Source organism: Taeniopygia guttata, chromosome 4 (genome assembly GCF_048771995.1).
Source record: "Taeniopygia guttata chromosome 4, bTaeGut7.mat, whole genome shotgun sequence".
Classification (NCBI taxonomy): Eukaryota; Metazoa; Chordata; class Aves; order Passeriformes; family Estrildidae; genus Taeniopygia; species Taeniopygia guttata.
In genome coordinates this window covers 14228421-14247139 of record NC_133028.1, presented here as the reverse complement: position 1 = coordinate 14247139, position 18719 = coordinate 14228421, and the positions used below count along the sequence as shown (strand labels likewise).

The window sequence follows — 18719 nt, the reverse complement described above, 5'->3', positions numbered from 1 at the left end:
GATCTGTTTAGCAGCTAACAGCGTTTCAGAAACATCTTGTGGAAAACTGGATAATTGAGTTCAGTCTAAGTAAACAAAACATATTAATAGTGTCTCTTAATATAGCTGAACTTTTTAAGAAAACTATAGTGTTAATTCAGAACATAGCAAATTACCTATCACCTTCACGCTTAGTTCACTTAATACAAATCTAAGTGTTATTCTAGCTAGCAATGTATACCTGTGTGCAGGGTGAATTTTTGGTGGTGTGCATATGTGTCTTTTAGTTCGTGCTGAGAGTAATTTTGGCCTGAAGAGCAAGGGTGACTTTATTTCAAAAACAAAATTTTTTTGCCTCTTCTCAATATATCATAATAATAGCACATAGAATCTTTTCATAGCTGTAAAATAAAATGTTATACAAAGCAGTTGTATTACATATATATTGCAACATCTCATGCAAGAGATAGAGGCATACTGGTGAGTAACCTAGGAGCTCATGAAGCATGTCTGTCTTCTAAAGCTCAGTGGTAGTTTTATTTCCTAACCCCTGTGAAGGATATTCACAGCTAAGAAAGTGGTCTTTTGGTATTGTTTCTGCAATCCACTTGGATTTCAGCACAGGGCAGTGATGGGTCAGGCATGTTTGTGGAGTACAGCCAGTTGGATTTATTCTGGTTAAAGGCTTCTCTCTAGGGATTTCCTCTATTTCAGAATCAACGTTATTGCACAAAAAAGGGTGGATTTTAAAAATGAAGTTGTGTTAAAACACAGGTTTTCTTCCTGCTTGCCTGGTGAGGCACCAGCTGGCATGGCTGTTGGAGATCTTGGGAATTTACCTAGTTTATGGATAAAAGGAATTATTGTCTCTGCTTGTTCTGTCCTCATATTTTAGGCAGCCCTTTGAGTCCTGTCTGTTCTTACAGATTGGCTGGAATTCCGTTTCAGAATTCCTAGTCTTTCCTTATTGAGTTTTTTTTCAATGTTAATTTAATGAAATGTAATTTGAAATGGTGTGGATTTTGGTATTTGATTTTTCTGGTCTGCTGTTTTGGGTTGGTTTTTGTTTTGTTGTTTTTGGGGTGTTTTTTGTCCAGTTAAGGATTAAAATTAATAGGTGTACCTTGGTACCCTCAGTACTGGAACAGAATCATCTTGCTCTGGTTCAAGTGTTTAAAGGTCTTGTACTTCCTGGTGATGAGTGAGGGGTTGGTGTGAGCTGCAGGCTGGCTCAGGGAGGAGTGATGCCTGCTCTCCCATCTGAGACAGGAGGGCATGACAGTTTCCCCAGGGCTGCTTGGGAGCATGTTGCTACTTCAGAGGAACCGTAGGCATCCTGGTGTGGTCATTCAGTGGTGAAAGCTGAAGGTTTTGGACACTCATCATAGGATATTGTGTAATTATATATAGCTTTCTCTGCATTCTGAGTAAATAAACAATTTCTGGTGACTTGTAGTTCTGTAAATCTGTATGTGGGATTACATAAAGTGACTGTACTAACTTCTTTGTTGATAATTAAATACTTGGAAATGTGTTTGACTGACACTGCTTTTATCTTTTGTGTCTTTTATTGCAATGACTTTAGTGTCAGGCTGCTGAAAGTGTTGTGATTTGTTTATGGGCTGATTTGACTTGTTTCAGTTATTTAACAAAATGGAAAAATGCATCCTACTCTTAAACTACAGTACAAACTTTGTGTGCTTATTAGTGTTCACATCTTCTAGATTTATGGATTCATTCTACACTGAATGTGAGCAAGTTTCTGTGATAATGTAACACAATGCTAAATTTTTCTGAATTTCTTTATATTAAAAAACCCACTTTTTTAATTTCAGCTGCAGTCTCCTGCCTTTGCAAGCAGAGTGAAAACACCTCAAACAGGTAAGCAAATTATACTTGCTTCTACATATAAAATGAGAGATGGAAGAAATAGAAGAGGGTTTTCACAAAAATCACATGGGTCCTTTGTTGTCCTGACATCATCTCTGTCAGTCAGTGTTATTCAAGAATGAAAGCATCTGAAGAAAGAGATGAAGACTTGTCTCCAATTCCTACCAAGCTCTTAGTTTCAAAAAAGAGCAGCTTGATAAGAACTTAGTTCAAAGATGTAGCAGCATTGCTCAGTGCTGAATAATGCATTGCAGAATGTACCAAACAACTGAGTAGGCTAAGTACATGGCAGAGCTTCAGAGGGAGGCAGGTGCTAGGGAGTCAGGCTGGCTCTTAGTGGCTGTTTCCAGTTCTGCCTGTTTTCTTTCATGCAGTGACTGTCAATCACACTTACTACTTTACATTTCAAACTTTATTCGGGTAGTTGTTTTATCTGTGGCTATGTATCTGAAGATATTAGAGGGGATATTTATTTCCCTTTTCACAACTGCTATAAGATCTTTGGAACATGGTCACTTAGCTTGCTTAGCTTTGTATTTCTCTTTCCTAATTTTTCTTGTGTATAGAGTCTGAACTGCACTGGTTGTTTAAATGTGTCTTTTTAATTATGGCCATTCTTAAGAAAAACTTTGTAAAACCATTTTAGGAAGCAGGTGGACTGAAAAGTAGGTTAAAAAATGATTTGTAAATGGATGCAAACAAAAATGTAAAAAATCTGAGAAACCAAGTCTTCAAAACAAATCTTCTGGAGTTTCCAAAATCTTAGGCTTCTACAGATACACTAATCCGGCTGCAGTGAACATATGGGCTGTTTCCTATTTTCTCTACATTTGTTAAAATGTCAGTTTTAATCCATATGCTTCAGAATTGTCTCACGAGGGTTAGTTCGCTGTGTGATACTTGACTTCTGTGAACTGCAAAGAGAACAGACGAGAATGTGAGAATGAAATAAAAGTGCATTCTACTTTGCTTTTTATTCAAAATCACAGACACCTGACTGTGTACTTAAAGTTTGGGTGTGTAACGTAATGTTTCTGTTTTCCAGGTAACAGGCTGTTAGTATCACAGCAATATTCAGAGTATATAAAGGGGAATGTACTGTTAAATTTTTCATCCTGTATTAGCGTTCATGGGCATAAAGGAGTTAAGAACCCCTGGTAGTGAAAAGGAAGCCAAGTTGAATCCCTCTGTGCAGATCACTTACTCTGGTACTTTCTGGGTGTTCTGCACAAGGATTTGCAATGGGGACAGACCCACATGTGGAGTGGGATGCAGAGTTTTATTTTTGGCTACTACAGCACATGCACTTAAGACACACATGTTTTCTGAAGGTATCATCCTCCCATAACACTAACACTGAACATGAAACTAACTATTTAGCACTAATCAACAGTTGCTACTCTAAAATTAGTACAATTTTTAGATACTATGTCTTACTATTTTTACACTTCTCTTTAGGCATAAGTGGTACATTTTCCTATCTTACAGAGGATTATGTTAAAGGCATGTCATGGACCTAGATGGGATTATTCTTCAGTCAAGAACCCCTTTGCTAGAGATTTGCCAAAGTGAACCAGAATTATGAAGTATCTCTTTTGAACACAATAGAAATAATACAGGCTGATTGTATCATGTATGTGCTTATGTTGTGTGTTGAGCTTAATACAGTGGATGGTCCTGTGTTTTATTTCACTTATTTTTGAACACTTAAATATATTTCTGGTTTACTTCATTCGCTTTTGTATAAAAGTTTTTCCCTATAACCTTACGAAGGAGTGCCAAAAAGCTTGTGTGTGAGTTTTAGAATATCTTTCTGCTCTTTGAGATCTATTTTAGATCCTTTGCATTGTCATTCTTTTGTTTGTTTTCTCAGTCTAATTGGTGAGGAGTTTAGAGTTTGTATCCTCTGTTATTTAGCTTTCAGAAATTAGACAGCAATTTTATGGCAGGGGGAAAAATATATAAAAACTTGCTTTTATTTTTTTTATTTAAAGAGGTTTCTCTTTTCTACTGCTAAGGATTTTTATCCTTGCGGTGTTGGAGATACTTCTGTGTGACAGAGTTCAAAAGTTGTGTAAAATAATCTCTCTCATCACAGAGTCAGGGTAGAAGTAATCATGGAGAGAAGCCAAGTTGAGACATGGGCTGTAGAGTTAAAAATCTGTTTTAACGTGTATAGGCTGGCCTGTTAAAATTACTGAGTTGGAAATAAGAAGTATTTCAGCAGAGGAAGTCACGTCATTCCTATACTAGAAGGTTTTTAAATAGTGTCTTTTTGAGCTTTATCTCGGTCATCTTGGTATGAGCACAGTTAAGCACTAGAACAGATCACCTGAAGGAACCATGTTCTGGGAGACTTTCAGAATTGGACTGACCAAGATCTTGTGCAAGATTAGATCACTTAATTTCGCCATGCTTTGAACAGGAGATTGGACTAGGTGACCTCTAGAGGCCTCTTCTAAGCCAAATTTTTCTGGGATTCTGTAATTGTTTGACAGTAGCTACAAGGGGATACGTGTCTTCTGCTTTTCTATTAAAACAGAACAGCATATGCAAAAAAGCAGTAAATACTGTCAGTCATATAAAGCCTTAGTATGTAAAAAAACTTTAATTATGGTCCCAGTCTCTGTATACTCTGTATATAACAAAGTACAGCAAAGCTATTTTGTAAATTAGAAAGATATTTGGAATGTTTTTAGAGCTACTGTGATGCTTACACAAAGTTGAGAGAGTATGAAAGAATTCCTTTTTAAATTGATGGGTGAAAGATTTGAAGTTCAGGATCAAGTTTTGTTCTTTCCTTTCTTTTTAGGTACAGACATATCTAATAAGAAAGAAACAACAACTGTAAGTGTGAATTATAAATTTACAAGCAGTATGTAATGAAAAATGTCTGTCTTCTGTGTAAATTAAATACTTCTTGATTTACATTATTCCATTTTGTTTTTTCAGGAAGATGAAGCTGAGAAAGCAGAAATGGTTGTGCGTAAAAGGGGAAGAAAGCCCAGGCGTTCTCTGGTTCAATCAGAGGAAATGGGTAAAAGCATGAGAAGCTGTGCTGCTCCTGACAGAATAAGAAAATACTGCTGTGCCTTTCTGTTTACTAATAGCAACAAGATAAGCTTTATTCAATTTTCCTTTCTTGAGGAAAAATCATTGAGTTACAGCTAGTGTAAATATTATGTAAATATGTGTAAATTGCTGTAATCTCATGTCAGAATTGCTACATCCCAGATGCTTCTATAAAGCCTCATGAATTTTCTATGAATTCTGGCTAGGAGCTGTATAAGTAAACTGTGGTGAATGTGTTAGCAAGATTAAGTCAAACAAGTGTGAATTAAAAATGTTGAAATATGAAGGAAATGGAAAATTACTTACTGAAAATGGGACTTGTGACTAGAATACTTTTTCTAAATTAAGTGTTCATGTCCTTTTGGAGGCCTTTTGGAAAATTATAGCATATGTGTAAAATTTTAAATGGACAGAAACACTGGAGCCGGAGAAGAAACGTCGGAAATTAACGTCTTCTGAAGATGAGCTAAAAGAGCAAGAGGAAGGTGAGGAAGAGGATGGTGAGGAAGATGATGATGCACATTCTGGGGCCACAACTAGATCAGCCACAAGATTAGAGGCTCAAAGGTAACTGTATAGACACTCTAATAACAAGCTTTTTTCTACCTTGTTCTCAGTTATTGTGGGGTTTGTTGTAGGGAAGAGCCTGTTACTTCTTCTTTTTGCCTTTTTCTGTTTGTTTTAAATTGATAAGAGCTTCCCAAATAATTTTGATTCTAATCCTAGTACCACTCTTCTAGGAATGAAGATGCAAAATGTGAGGCTACGGGAAATTGTTAGGGTCTCAAAAGGCATATTTGAATATGTAACAAGGTAAAAATTGATCCTGTTGGCACTCTTCATCCTAGTGATGCCTCAGAATTTAAGTCTAAGAACACTTGGTTCTGATGGGTGAAACAGGACATCAGAGCTGACTGTACAGTTCACCATTTGGTGTTGGAACAAGGTGAAAATGTAATTATCCCAGTTTGTTTCTTTAAGTACTGTCCAAGTTAAATACATGAATCTGCAGTACTGGAGGATTTTATTTCTAGTATGGTGATCTGCAAGCTTGGAAAGCAGTCTTGCTGCAAAGACAAGTGTGGATAGCAAGAGTTCTGTTTTCAGGAAGCTGTTCTTCATCTGCTATAGCACTGGTCTGCCTTTTTGTAGGCATCATGAATTCTAGCAGAGCTCATCCTCTTGATGTTATTATGGAAACAATGAAACATAGCAGCTTTGGGAAGTTTTGATGTGTGTTGCTGTCTTTCAGGAGAGAATTGGAGTCCAGGCATTTTTTTATGTTGGTGGTGGGATTACTTTCAACTGACCATATTTACTTCCCTCTGAAGGATATTATGTTATATTGTATATATTATATGGTAGCCTTTGAGCAGTACTTGAAGCACAGTTGCCACAGTGTTCTCGAGCTGATAATTTCAGAACTGAATCCAAAAGTAGGTTCATGATTCTTCATTTACGTAAAAACTATGAAGGTTTACCACTACAACTTAGTAAACAACATGGTTTGTTTTAGTAAAGGCAAGGGGACTTCCTTTATTCTCACATAACTGTTAACTCTGAAATTGTAATAAAGGTTTTTATGGGTTTATTCTGCTTGCTTGTGGAAGCATCTACTTTTTTTTTATAAGTTTGGGGTTGTGTCTCAGATATCCAATGCTACCTTTCTGGCTCTGATTGCAGCAACCTTAAGGTGCTGCATACAGTCTGCATTTTACAAATAGCATTTGGGAATAAGTCTGTGGAAAACGATTCTTCTTCATATTCAGCATTGCTGGATTTCTCTGACTTAAGTCACCTGTTTTCTAAACTATGAAATTAATCACCAATAACCAGTTTTCCAGGTTTCTGAACTTGTGGATACCAAAGCTTTATATGAGTGCATTCAGACTACAGGATATTCTTTTAAACATAGACACTTATGTACAAAAATATTGTAATATTTGGAATGGATTGGTTTGATTTTGTTGGGGTTTTTTTGGTTTTGGTTTTGGTTTTTTGGTTTTTTTTTTGCAAATGCCAAATATCATCAGTAGCGCAATCTTTTGATTCTACATTTGATACAAAAATACCTAGCTTGGCTTCACAGTGTCTCTTGAAGCAGGCAAATATGTTTTTTTCACTGTTTCTTTTGGCAACTTTGATTTACTTGTTGCAAATACTGTGCAGTCTTAGTTATCTACACTTGGAATGCAAGAAGAAATTGACTTGGTAAAAGTATTTTGTTATATGTAAATTCATCATTCTTTGTATTACAGAAAACAGTCCAGCAAGCCAACCACACGTGCAACTTCTAAAGGCAGCAGTCCAAGTTCAGTTTCTCCTAGAAAACGACAGAAACTAGCAGCTAAAAAAAGATCTCCAAGTGATACAAAAATCAATAAATCTCCTCCATTGACACAGTAAGTATTAAAGTTGAATCTACTTTGAGTATTTGTTTTGGAAGCCACTACAGAGATCCTTTCCTTATATGTAACACACTGCTTCAAAATCTGAACAGCAGACTAGTTTTGTTCTATTCTCATGTGAATTATAAAAGCTTTTAAAGGATTTTCTTCTGTTTACATTTTTTTCTTTTTCTTCCTTTATTTGACATTTGGAAGACTAGATTTTTTTATTATATCCTTGGAAACCTCTTGTGAGAATCTGAAAATGCTGTTTGTGTAGCATTTTAACTTCAGCTGTGATTCTTTCCTGTGTGGGGGTTAACAGCATCGGTAGTTCAGGTTAAAGCTAAATATGATGACATGAGTCTAATGCTTCAAAGATCTCAGATCACCTGATAAAAAGAGGAGAAACTCTGAGAGCCCTTACACCAAGTTTTGACTATATTTCAGTTTTTTCCCCCTTTTCCTGGTATACTTTTTATTTTGTAAAGCTGAGATCATGGTGCAGAATCCCAAGGGAGTAAGTAACAAGCATCATGCACAATTGCTCTGCATCTTGTAGTTTACCTATAAAATGTGTTGTATGCCAACCACGTGTTGCTGTCATCCTTTCTGAAATGTGTCAGTATCCTCAGGCTGAGCCTGGGGAACGTGTGCACTGTGCACTGGTGGCTGTCACTGTACACCTCAGCTCCATTGTTTTGTGTGGGTATGAATGGCCAACAGTTTAAGCCCATTTACAGTTAGCTGCAGCTGAAATATGGTGAACATTTAGAGTGGTGTGTGAATGCATCTCTGCCCTTTACTCCCTCTTGTGTGTGCAGGGCTTGAGACACTATTGCTGCTATTCTGTCTTTGTAATGAAGAGTAATCAAGTCCATTGTAAATCAGTTATAAATCCACAAATCTTTCCAGAGAAAGGGAAGGAAGAAGGAGAATTCTAGCCCCAAATTGTGCATATAAAGCACTCTTCAACATACAGAATTAGTACCCCACATTTTATTAAGAAGTGGGTTTTAGTAGTAAGCTTTTATGTAATATATCAGAGATGAACAGTTTAGTTCAGCCCTCTGACTAGAATTGTGCCTGACCACTCTTCATTGTGAAAATAATGATTAATATGCTTTTCAGGTTAAAGGTGCAGTCTGCCAAGCGTAAAAGGGAGGACAGCCCAACAGTGGTACGGAGAAAAGGCCAGCAGAAAGCAGAGGAGATGCCATTAAAGAAAGCAAAACGATAATCTTTACCAGCCAGTACTGTTCTTGGAAGAGTCAAAAAGAAAACAAACATCTGTGCTTCTATTTTTTTTAAAGCAAAGGGATTTGCACGTGCTTGTTTCAGAGCTCTAAGTTAAACAATGCAGTACTTTTAAGTTACATTTTAAACAGCTTTATAAACTATTGTTTATACAGAATATTATGTACATTTATTTCAGATGAAAAATAAGTTTACTTTGTATCTGAATGAAAAACAAAGTAGTTATATATTTTATCACTGACTTGGAAAGTTGGAGTTTCCCAGTGTGACATGCTAATGCAGATGCTTCCAGCCCATAAGGCACCCATGTGCCTAATAATATACTTTGTACATAAACTTGTAAAAATAGGTTGTATTTTACTCTGTGTATGAATCTGATCAATGATGGACATTTTATTTATTATATGGAAAGCATTGGTCTGTAAACTTTAGTATATACCTTAGGGTTTTTTAATTATATATTTTACATTCTATGCAGATGTCAGTAGGAAGCTTCCCCTCCGCTCCCCCAGGCTGTCTAAAATCTGAAGTTCTCTAAAATATGCTCAGACAGTTGGTAAAATATTTTTCTCGCATGCGTCAAAGTAGTTTAGCATAGTGAAAGGGACTTGGCTCCTTTCTGTTCACATTTGTGGCAAAGTACAGCATTTAAAATGTGATCTTACTAGATTATATTTTCACTTGGAAATTTACTACCAACTTCAAGAAATAAATAGTACTAGGTTAGATTTATTCACAGTCAACCAATACCACCCTAAAATGAAAGTTTTATTTTGCAATTAAACACATGTCCTTTCAGTATTTATCTTTTTCAACAAAGAGGGACCCATTGAAATCAAATGTCACTTCTTCTAACTATAGAGCTTCAGCATTTTATGTTACATTTTATACACAGGTATTAAAAATAGAAGCTGGTATTATTGCCAGAATCTTTTTTTAATGTATATTAACTCTGGTAAGAGCAAATGTTCAAGTGAAGTTGTATATAAAGTTAAACTTTTCTTATGATCAAATGTGTCTCTTGTTATGATGTGATGAATTGCCAAACAATCTGAGATTATTTTAAGTGTTTTGTTGATATTCTGGTTTATAATTAAAAAATATTTTGGGGGTTCGAATTTTACTTTTTTTTTCCTTTATTTTCTTTTTTTTCTTTTTTTGTGAGTTTGGTTTTTTTTTTTTTTAACTTGTTGTAAGGCAGATGTTTCGGTCAGATATTCTGCTAGGTTTCTTACTGAGATTTTTGTATAAAAAAATATAAAATGTTTGCCAAAAATCTGAGTTGCCATATTTTATTTTCCTTTAATTGTTTTACTGAGGAACTTGTCTTTACAAATGTGTCTGGTTGGAGTCATGTCTATAAACTTTACCTGGTTAGTGTCTTTAAAAATGTTCACAAGTGCTTATATTTTAGATATGTAAACAGTAGGGAAAGTCTGCAACTATTTGCCTGCCTTAGGACACTATAAAAATGCTCACATAATACTTTAAGTAAATTAGTCTGAAAGAAGAAAATATCTTAGCTCTGAAAATTAATTCCTTTTACTTTCTACCTTAACTCTGCTGCCATATTAATACATGCCTTGGTAGCATACTGATTGATATATTCCTGTATGTTACTAATACTGATGTTTATGCACAGCTGTAGGATAAATTGAATCTTCCCTTTTTTCCATTTTTTTCCCTTTGCCTCCTGCAGTAGACATGGACCAAAGTTGTATATTTTGTCTCAGCCTTTGTTCTGTAAGGCTAAATAGGCTGAACTGTTTGTTTTTCCATGGGTGCTTTCCAGACTTTAGGTGGGATTTGGAGTCATTCCCTGCACCTGTTCCATTTGTTTCCTTACACCCGAATTCAGTAGTGAGGTTGCTCAGGAGGTCCTAAGGAAGCCTCACCACTGCAGTGTACATTGTTATCATTTTTTCTCTCTGCTGGTTGTACCTCTGCTGCTCCAGGACAGCTCATCTTTGCCTGTTTCACAGGCAGAGCTCTTCTGGTGGATTATAATGATTGACAAAGCTCTGGCTTTTGTCAGATCTTTTTGACTGGCTCTTGTCTGATATCTCAGTAGATAAACAGAGCCCTGAAGATCAGTGTCAGTCTCTCAAAGCTAAGCTAAGAGGTGTCCTACTGTCCTTCCCCCTAGTGATGGATAGCATTTAGGAATAACATCTGGGAACATCTTGTGTATGGAACATCTCTTTGATAATTAAGTTATTCTGTAATATGAAGGCATTAAGAGAATTCTTTTTCTGCAGGACAGACACTTTAAGAGAAGGTAAAAACTGCCAATTCCACAGATTTTCAGCTTATGCATGTTTCACTTACTGCCACCTTCTTTCTTGTCAACAAAATAGACATTTATGGTAGGCCACATCACTGTCAATCCATATAGGGAATTCTTTCCCAATATTTTTTTGCTTAGTAGTTTCAAAGTGTTATCTAAATTACTATTGCCCTTTACAGGAACAGTACTAGTCTGCTGTAGTTAAGCAAAATGTGAGAAACTTCCTTGATAAGGAAGAGTTTCTTTACTGAAAGGGTAGTCAAGCATTGGAACAGGCTGCCCAGGCGGCTGGTGGAGTCACCATCCCTGGAACTGTTCAGGAGTCACCAGACACGGCACCGTGCTGTGACTGAGTTGGACCCTTGTGATCAAGGGTTGGACTCAATGATCTTGGAGATCTTTTCCAACCTTCATGATTCTATGATTGAATGTTCACAGCTTCCAATTCTTTTGTAGCTTCTGTCTCCCAGAGCCTTTCCGAGCACAAGACAGGGAGTGGAAGAAGAGTCAGTTCCCTGGGTGTGTGCAGCAGGAGTCACGTTAAGGCAGAGTAGTAGAGCAGAAGACTCAGGCACAAGAAGTCGGACACTGGTTATGTGGATGATTATGACTGGATTTATTACTGATACAGTATCTAAGTATTGCCAGTGTAAGACAAGCAGTTCTAAAGGGTTTATATCTAAGCAGGAAGAGCTAGAAGTGTTCACAGTCTTTGGCTTTGCAGAATCCACAATTCTAATGCAAGCACCTCCGGAGCTACTTTAAGATTTTATCTTGTTATGTGACAGTTCCTCCTGCAATTCTCACCTGGTTTTCATCTTGGGACAAATCATATTGCTCATCAAAGACAATTGCAAAGTGGGAGAGGGAGGAAGTGCAGAAGACTATCTTCTGCCACAGTCTCACCCATCTTCTTCAGAAGTGAGGTTTGTACTCCAGCTTGAATCTTGACATATGTATAAAGCAGTGATACTTTCCTAACCCATGCAGATTTAGAGAGGTCAGGAGAGAAATGATGAAACAGAATGTCCTGAAAGTGTTTTGTGGAGAGCTTTGCTCAGGGCTGTTTGGTGCAATAACAGGGCTAGGCTTCAATCCCAGTAAATTTCTAAACCGCTTGGCTGGTTTTTATGTTTTAGTGGCTGTTTGTTCTTCCAGTTCCTTCTCTTGGGACAGCTTCATTTCTCTGAATATTAAAATATTGAGTGTGCAGAGATGTGCTGGTGGAAGACTGAGTTCAACTCCTCCCAGAGTTTTACAGAACAGGACCTCGAGTCCTGCTTGCCATACCTCATCTGCTGTGTTACCAGCTGGCTGTTGGCTTGTTCTCAGGATCTCTTCATATTTCTGATGCCTTCTACTTAAAGGCTATTTGCATCTCTTAACTCTCTTCAACTTGAAATACTATGGTGTTATGTACTATATAGATTTTAAATCACATTAATAGATTTTTTTAGTTGTGTGTCTTTGTGATGGATTTTTAAACCAGCTAGAGGGTCACCAGTTACAAGTTTGCAATTTTCATTTTTAGGTGGGGTCTGGCGAGCTTTTAAGTTTTGCAACTGGTGAAATTTCCCTTAGAGCCTGATCCAAAGTCAGTAGGTGCACTCAGCAGTTGGAGCAAGGTTTTTGCTGATGTTGGCAGATTTGTGAGTACCTCAGTTTTCTATTCCAACAGCTTCTCTAGTAATACATCTACTTCTCTCTTGAGGGAGGCGGGGGTTAATCTGTGACATCCATCCCAAATACACATCTACTGCTTCTTCTCTCCCAACCAATGTTCCAAAACTATCCTATACAGAACGATCCCTGGCCCCGATCCCTCAGAGGCTGCATACCGTCCTGAGATGCTTTAATCTCTCAGAAACTCAGTAAAAATTTGTCACAAACACTTGGCAACCGAGAGCAGCAGGTGTTCCTGGTCGTAGTGACTATCAGAGATGTCCACTGTGAAGCAAGTTCAACACCAACTTGGGTGTCTATACCTAAAAGTGGCCTGATACCTGTATCAGGTTCTGCATTAGCAAAAGATCATTTGCCACCACAGACTTTGGGTACTGCCTTGCTTTTGGAAGAGGCAGTGGCATCTCTGCAACGCTGAGCATCACTGGTCTGGAGAGTTGCTGCCCTGAATCTGGGATACACCAAGTGCCTTTACAGATCCTTCCGAAGCAGCATTTGATTTCCTTGAAGGTGTACCTGTTTATATTGTAAAGAATGAAAGTAACTGGTATGTTTTTATTCTCTTCCCAGTAAAATTTTCAGTTTTAAGGTTTAATGGGACCATCTTGACAAAGGGGATTGCACATTCATACAGCATACACCTACTCCAAACTCTTGATAGCTCTGATATCCTCATAATTGCCTGCTCATTCATTTTGTATAGAGCTCAGAACACTCATACCTTCAGTTTCAACAACCTTCCATGTATTTCATTTGCTTGTAGCTTCAGTTTGGAGGAAATTGCCCATGTCAGCCTTCTGCAGGTCTTGGCAACTTCTTAAAGATACTGTGCTCGCTTCTTCCAGTATATTCCTTGTCCCAGCTATGTACGTCACGCTCCATTGCTTCCATTGGCTCCTCAAAAATCTGGGGCCTGTTTCAAACAGGGTGGGATTTTTTCTACTAAAACATGAAAGTTTAAACACCTAGGAAATTCTATCTCCATTCTAATCTCTGTTTCAAGATGTTTCACCAAAATTCCTTGAAAGGGTATTTCTCATTTAAACCCGCTTCCTCTTTCAAATCTCAGCTTTTTAGTTATCCTTGCTGGCTTTGTGAATAAAGTCCAAAAGAAAAACATAATAAAAATAAATGTCTTGCTGGGAGTCCCTGGATAGCTGTATTTAAAGCTAGGAACATAACACTCCTGCCAAACAACCGGGGAATGAAAATATGATTTGAAATGGCTGTAACTTAGTAGGGCATGAATAGATTTTTGGCACTGACTGTCAGAGGGGTGGGGTTGCATGGTCAGGCTGTGACTGCAAGACACTTTTCACCTTCCCTTTTCTGCCCCTTTGCCAGTGCCTTTCTCCATGCCAGTGTTGAGTTGTACAGTCACAGACTGCTGGATCAGGGAACTTGAAATCACCTCTACAAAACAAAACTGCAGATTAGTTTTTGATGTGATCATTTTATTAAACCAGCTGCTGAGGAAACTGGGAAAATACTGCTGCCTGCACAAAAAAGATGTCCACATGGCAGAGAGGGGCTGTAAAATCACCTTTCCATTGTACCATGGATTTGAGTGCCCTTATGTTGATTATCCAGGTGCACCATTAGCTCTCTCCTATTTTATGGCATTTATGGTATCCTCTCTATCAATAATTTGTGTATAAGTGACATAATTTGTGGACTCTATCCCTTCTAGTGACAAAACAAAAAGAGGCTTCTTGTAAGAAGGATAGATTATGCATCACCAAGGATGAGATATTTTATTTTGAGTATTTGTTAAGGGTTGAAAAAAAATAATACTCACAATTGACAGGTATGTATCTCTATCCTCACCATCAACATCTCATATCAGCAAGCTCAGGTTCCCTGAAATGTGGGAAAGCTGTCTCAGAGCCCTGGTCCCTGGTGCCACCAAATACACTGAAAATATCTATGCTTTCCACTGGGGAAACATAAACCTTTCTGTCAGTTCAGTCTGGAGATCAAGTACCTGCTGCAGTCCTGGTGAGCTCCATTTGGGGTTTTTCCTTGTGGAAGGACAATGCTCACATGTGGCTCCAGCTGAGCCATACTCAAAGTGCAGCTCTTATCAGGCTTAACTAGCTGGTGGGAATATAGCTAAAGTAGAAAAAGCTCTACATCATATTTTGGAATAATTTGGATCCTCACAAACCACATGAATAGACCAAAACTGAACCATATTTTTAAACACAGCTCCTTTGCTGATCACACAGCTGGACAGCACAGGCACTGGCTGTACCTCTGTACGTGTACTGAGGATGTAACTGAGAAGGAATAACAGAGCAGTATCAAAGCTATCAGTCCTACTGTCAACTGGAGAACTCAGCCCTACAATGATGTCTTTTGCTTTTCTAGATTTCATTGTAACATGTCACACATGCTGTGCAATGATCTATATAAGTCAACATACATTAAAATGAATGAATAAAGAGGAATACATGAAAGAAAAATGTTCTGTGATCACATTCATGATACTCCAGCATCATTTCCAGTATATAAACTTGAAAATGTTAAAATTAAATAGTCATTCCTACTTTGGTGCCCAAAGCAAGCAGAGATTTGGAATGTGACTTTCCTTTAAGAAAATGATAGGTTCACTCTGCTCTTTTTATATAAACAAGAGCTAAGGATTGCTCAGTAATATAGTGCTTATTTAGCTCTATTTATTCAGGATTTTTCATTCTAAGTAAATAGGCAATATAAGACCTCTTTAAAAAGAAAAATAAAACTTACGATAAAACTTCTTTCAACTAATTTTGAACTTAGAACTCTATGTGGCCCTCAATGACAGGAAATATCCTCTTGGGGAAGCCCTAATCAAAGTAAAATAGTAGCCATCCATTCCCAGCAAGATGCCACCTCTTTTTTTGTCTCAGAGGAGGGCCTGGGGACAGAGACTGGCATGAAATTGGAGAAGAGGAGCCACCAGATAGGAGCGTGAAGGGCCACTGAGCCCAGGGAGGCCCTGGAGGTTGTGTCCTCTCCACACCCTGCTGCCGACAGCGCTGGGTGGAACCGGAGCACCAGAGAGGGGGCTGGAGGCTCTGAGAGGGGGCTGAAGGTCCATTTCTTTAGGAAGGTTTGGCACCAACACCTCTGGAAGTCAGCCACAGGACAGCCACTCTCGTGGTGGGAGGACAAGACTGGCTGACCCACTGGGCAGGTTGCTCCAGGTTGTTCCAAGGATGTGATGTCTAACCAGATCCCACAGATACTCAGTGATGGCAAAACACACACCACCTCCATGTCACTCAACCCTTGCTGATGATTAGATTTAAAGAACTTTTTTCTAACCTAATATTCTCTGTCGCAATTTTTACCTTTTATTCCCTGTATGACCATATCTCTTAACAGTGAGATCTCACCCCCTTAAGACCTGTATTTTGCTTCATCTAGTTTTGTTACTTTTTTGTTTTCAAAAATGAAAGCTGTATTTGTTCTCAGCTTTTAGTGGCTCATATATTTTCCTTCCCACTTTTCCACTGGAAAAAAAAAAAAAAGAGAAAAGGCAGAATAGCATGAAACCCTCAATTTAGGCAGAGCATAAAGAAAAGGTTTCTTCTGTTTTGAAATAAACATATAAAAAGTCAGAGTTCTGCATTTAAAAAATAAATAACTAAAAGGTATGGAGTGTTTTTCATTATAAAACATCTATGGTAGGGGTTTTTTATACAACAGCTTCACATTTTTAACCTGCAGCCATGATTTGCAAGAATCCCTGGGTTTGCCTTAACCTGGAGCTAGCAGACACAGGGATCTTCTTCAAGAGCATCCAGGAAAGAAGAAAGGCAGCTGTGCCATGTAACACATGCACAAAGCTTTGCTGTTACAGACATATTGTGAGCTTCATTTTTCTTGCATGAACAAAATACTGTCCAGTTACCGCTATCACCTCATGATGAATTTTCACACAGTTTTGTTGTATTTCCAGAATTGGGGACATTTTACTTCTGAAAACAGCAATTGGGTCAGTGTGTAAGTGATAAGTACTTAAAGTACAATTGGTTATTATTTGCTATGATGATTATACACCACAGTGGCAATAACCCAAAACTGAATAATCCATCACAAGTGAGCACAAAGCCAAGTAGATGCTACCAGAGTAAAGGATGTGGGGATGTTCTGTATTGAGAACATGAGACAGACAGGGAAAATTCTTCCATTCCTTCATAGTGGTCTCCCTTTCAAGGAAGTAGAATAATGGGCAAGGGAGGCACTGCACTATTCCAAGTTCTCCTAATTCTTTCCTTAAGATTTTTCTACTTGATCTCTTGAGGTAACGGGATTGTTCAAAGACACCAGTGAATAGAGGGCATGCTTCACAGATCTCATTCCTTTACTCCTCTCCCTCTTTTCCCACCTTACTCAAATTTTCTTAGCTTTTATCATCTCTTTCCTTCGGGAAAAAAAAATGGAAAATGACTGGCAACTCTAAAAGGAAAATGAGTCCAATTACTTTTGTTTTCAACTCAAGGGCATCAGTCTTAAACTGTCTATCTGCACCATGTATTCAATTCTCAGTGACCAGGGGAAAGGACTGATCTGGAGCCGGTTCAACATACCCATTGGACCAATACTTGCTCTGTGCTGGCCCAACAGCTAGAGTATTTTGTCTTGGTCCAGCTGGGATCTAGCAAAGGTGAAAATACTAAAATATACTGACAAACAACTTCCAGCCCATTCCAATAATCTGGCCAGAATCATCAAAAGTGAGAGGTGAAGATCCTGGTGCTGCTGAGCTCCCATTTGCAAGTAAGGGAGCCAGCCCATCAGGGCTGAGGCCTCATTCAGCTGCTTTTGAGATTTTCCCAGCCTTCTCCTTCCTTAAAATGCCCATCTAGAAGGCAGGTGAATAACCTAATTGCAAAGCAAGGCCAAACTCTGGGTGCTACAGAAAGTAGCACTCTCCACGCCAAGCATCAGACCCTGTGCTTCTGAGCAAGTCACTCAGGACAATTTTGTGGGGACAAATTGTGCAAATCTTCTCTAGAAAAGCAGTTGCTGGGTTGCAATTTGGTCGGGAAAAAATGTTTTCCAGGCACAGAGAGTCCTGCAATAGCCACTAGATGGCAACGGGTGCCTGCCAGGTAAACAGCGCGCAGGGTGCGCACAGGCAGGATCCCTCTCCTGCCCCTGCAGCGCCCAGAGCCCGGGGCAGCTTAGGCAAACCCACAAGGGCTCCAGAGAGGAGCAGGGCAGGGCTGGCGTGCTATGTGGTCCTGGGGCCACCCCTCCTGGATATCCAGAGCCACCCATCCATTAGCTCCTCCTGAGATGCTGCTCTGCACAGCAGAGGCAGGATTCACCACTTTGAGCAGAAACACCTTTCTTCAACTCTGCATCCATGAGAAGGCTGTGTAGCATACCATGCATAAGTCCAAACCCACCAAGTGTTTTGTTCCCAGATGCGATATTAAATTCCGTGTAATACGGTTCTATTTTTATAGGCACATCAAACTTCTTCCGGAACAGAGCATTTAACTTTTTTTCCTCAAGTGCAATGAAATAGATTTGGTGGTTTAATAGAAGCCATCCATTCCATTCCATTCCATTCCATTCCATTCCATTCCATTCCATTCCATTATGTTTCCTTGTCCTTTTAATTTCTCTCATTTTCCAGGCCCCTCTTCCTAGCACTTTTCCAGTCTAATTCCCACCATCCTCACTTCTCATTTGACCTGTCTTTCACTGAATGTCCATTTGTTCCCATCCAAGCACTTCAACTCTCCCACAGGATCCCTCTCAGAACTCAGTTCTCCCTTGCCTTCTGATTGTTCTTTTCCTTTCCCTTTCCCTTCCCGTTCCCTCATTAGTTTCTTGCACACCCTTGAATCACATATAATGTAACTTCTCCCTCCGCCCTTATCCTCCATTTATTTCTTTAAAAATCCTCTCTTCAGCTCCATTCTTCCCTCGTCTCAGTCTTCTTGGTGTGACCAAGAACTTTTGTGGGTGAAAAAAGTGTATGTAGGTACTGACATTGAACCAGGTTAGCCTTTCCCTAGGGGGCCTTTACCTTATTTGTACTAGATTCTGTGAGTCAGTATGATGAGAAAAGTTGTGCAAATATCAAGTAAAGCAGTCATAATCCCCTTTTCCTTATTCCTCATTTCTTTCAGTCTGATGTGACTGGAATCGCCTTTTGGGCT

At 38.6% G+C, this 18719-nt stretch overlaps 1 protein-coding gene across 6 annotated transcripts in view; it reads left to right on the top strand.

Moving 5' to 3' along the window:
* BOD1L1 (biorientation of chromosomes in cell division 1 like 1) overlaps nucleotides 1–9861 on the top strand; it is a 36727-nt gene extending 26866 nt beyond the window's left edge. For 4 of the 6 annotated variants that reach the window (XR_012055534.1, XM_072928012.1, XM_030270759.4 and 1 more), the window contains 6 exons: nucleotides 1815–1860; nucleotides 4682–4716; nucleotides 4822–4906; nucleotides 5355–5508; nucleotides 7200–7343; nucleotides 8460–9861. Coding sequence is in view for 4 of the 6 variants with exons in the window: in XM_072928012.1 (XP_072784113.1) it covers nucleotides 1815–1860; nucleotides 4682–4716; nucleotides 4822–4906; nucleotides 5355–5508; nucleotides 7200–7343; nucleotides 8460–8568 (573 nt within the window). In the remaining 2 variants the exon portion in view is untranslated. The remainder of the gene's footprint in view (nucleotides 1–1814; nucleotides 1861–4681; nucleotides 4717–4821; nucleotides 4907–5354; nucleotides 5509–7199; nucleotides 7344–8459) is intronic. The other 2 variants (XR_012055533.1, XM_030270761.4) reach the window with 1 other exon arrangement.
* The last annotated feature ends 8858 nt before the right edge of the window (nucleotides 9862–18719 follow it).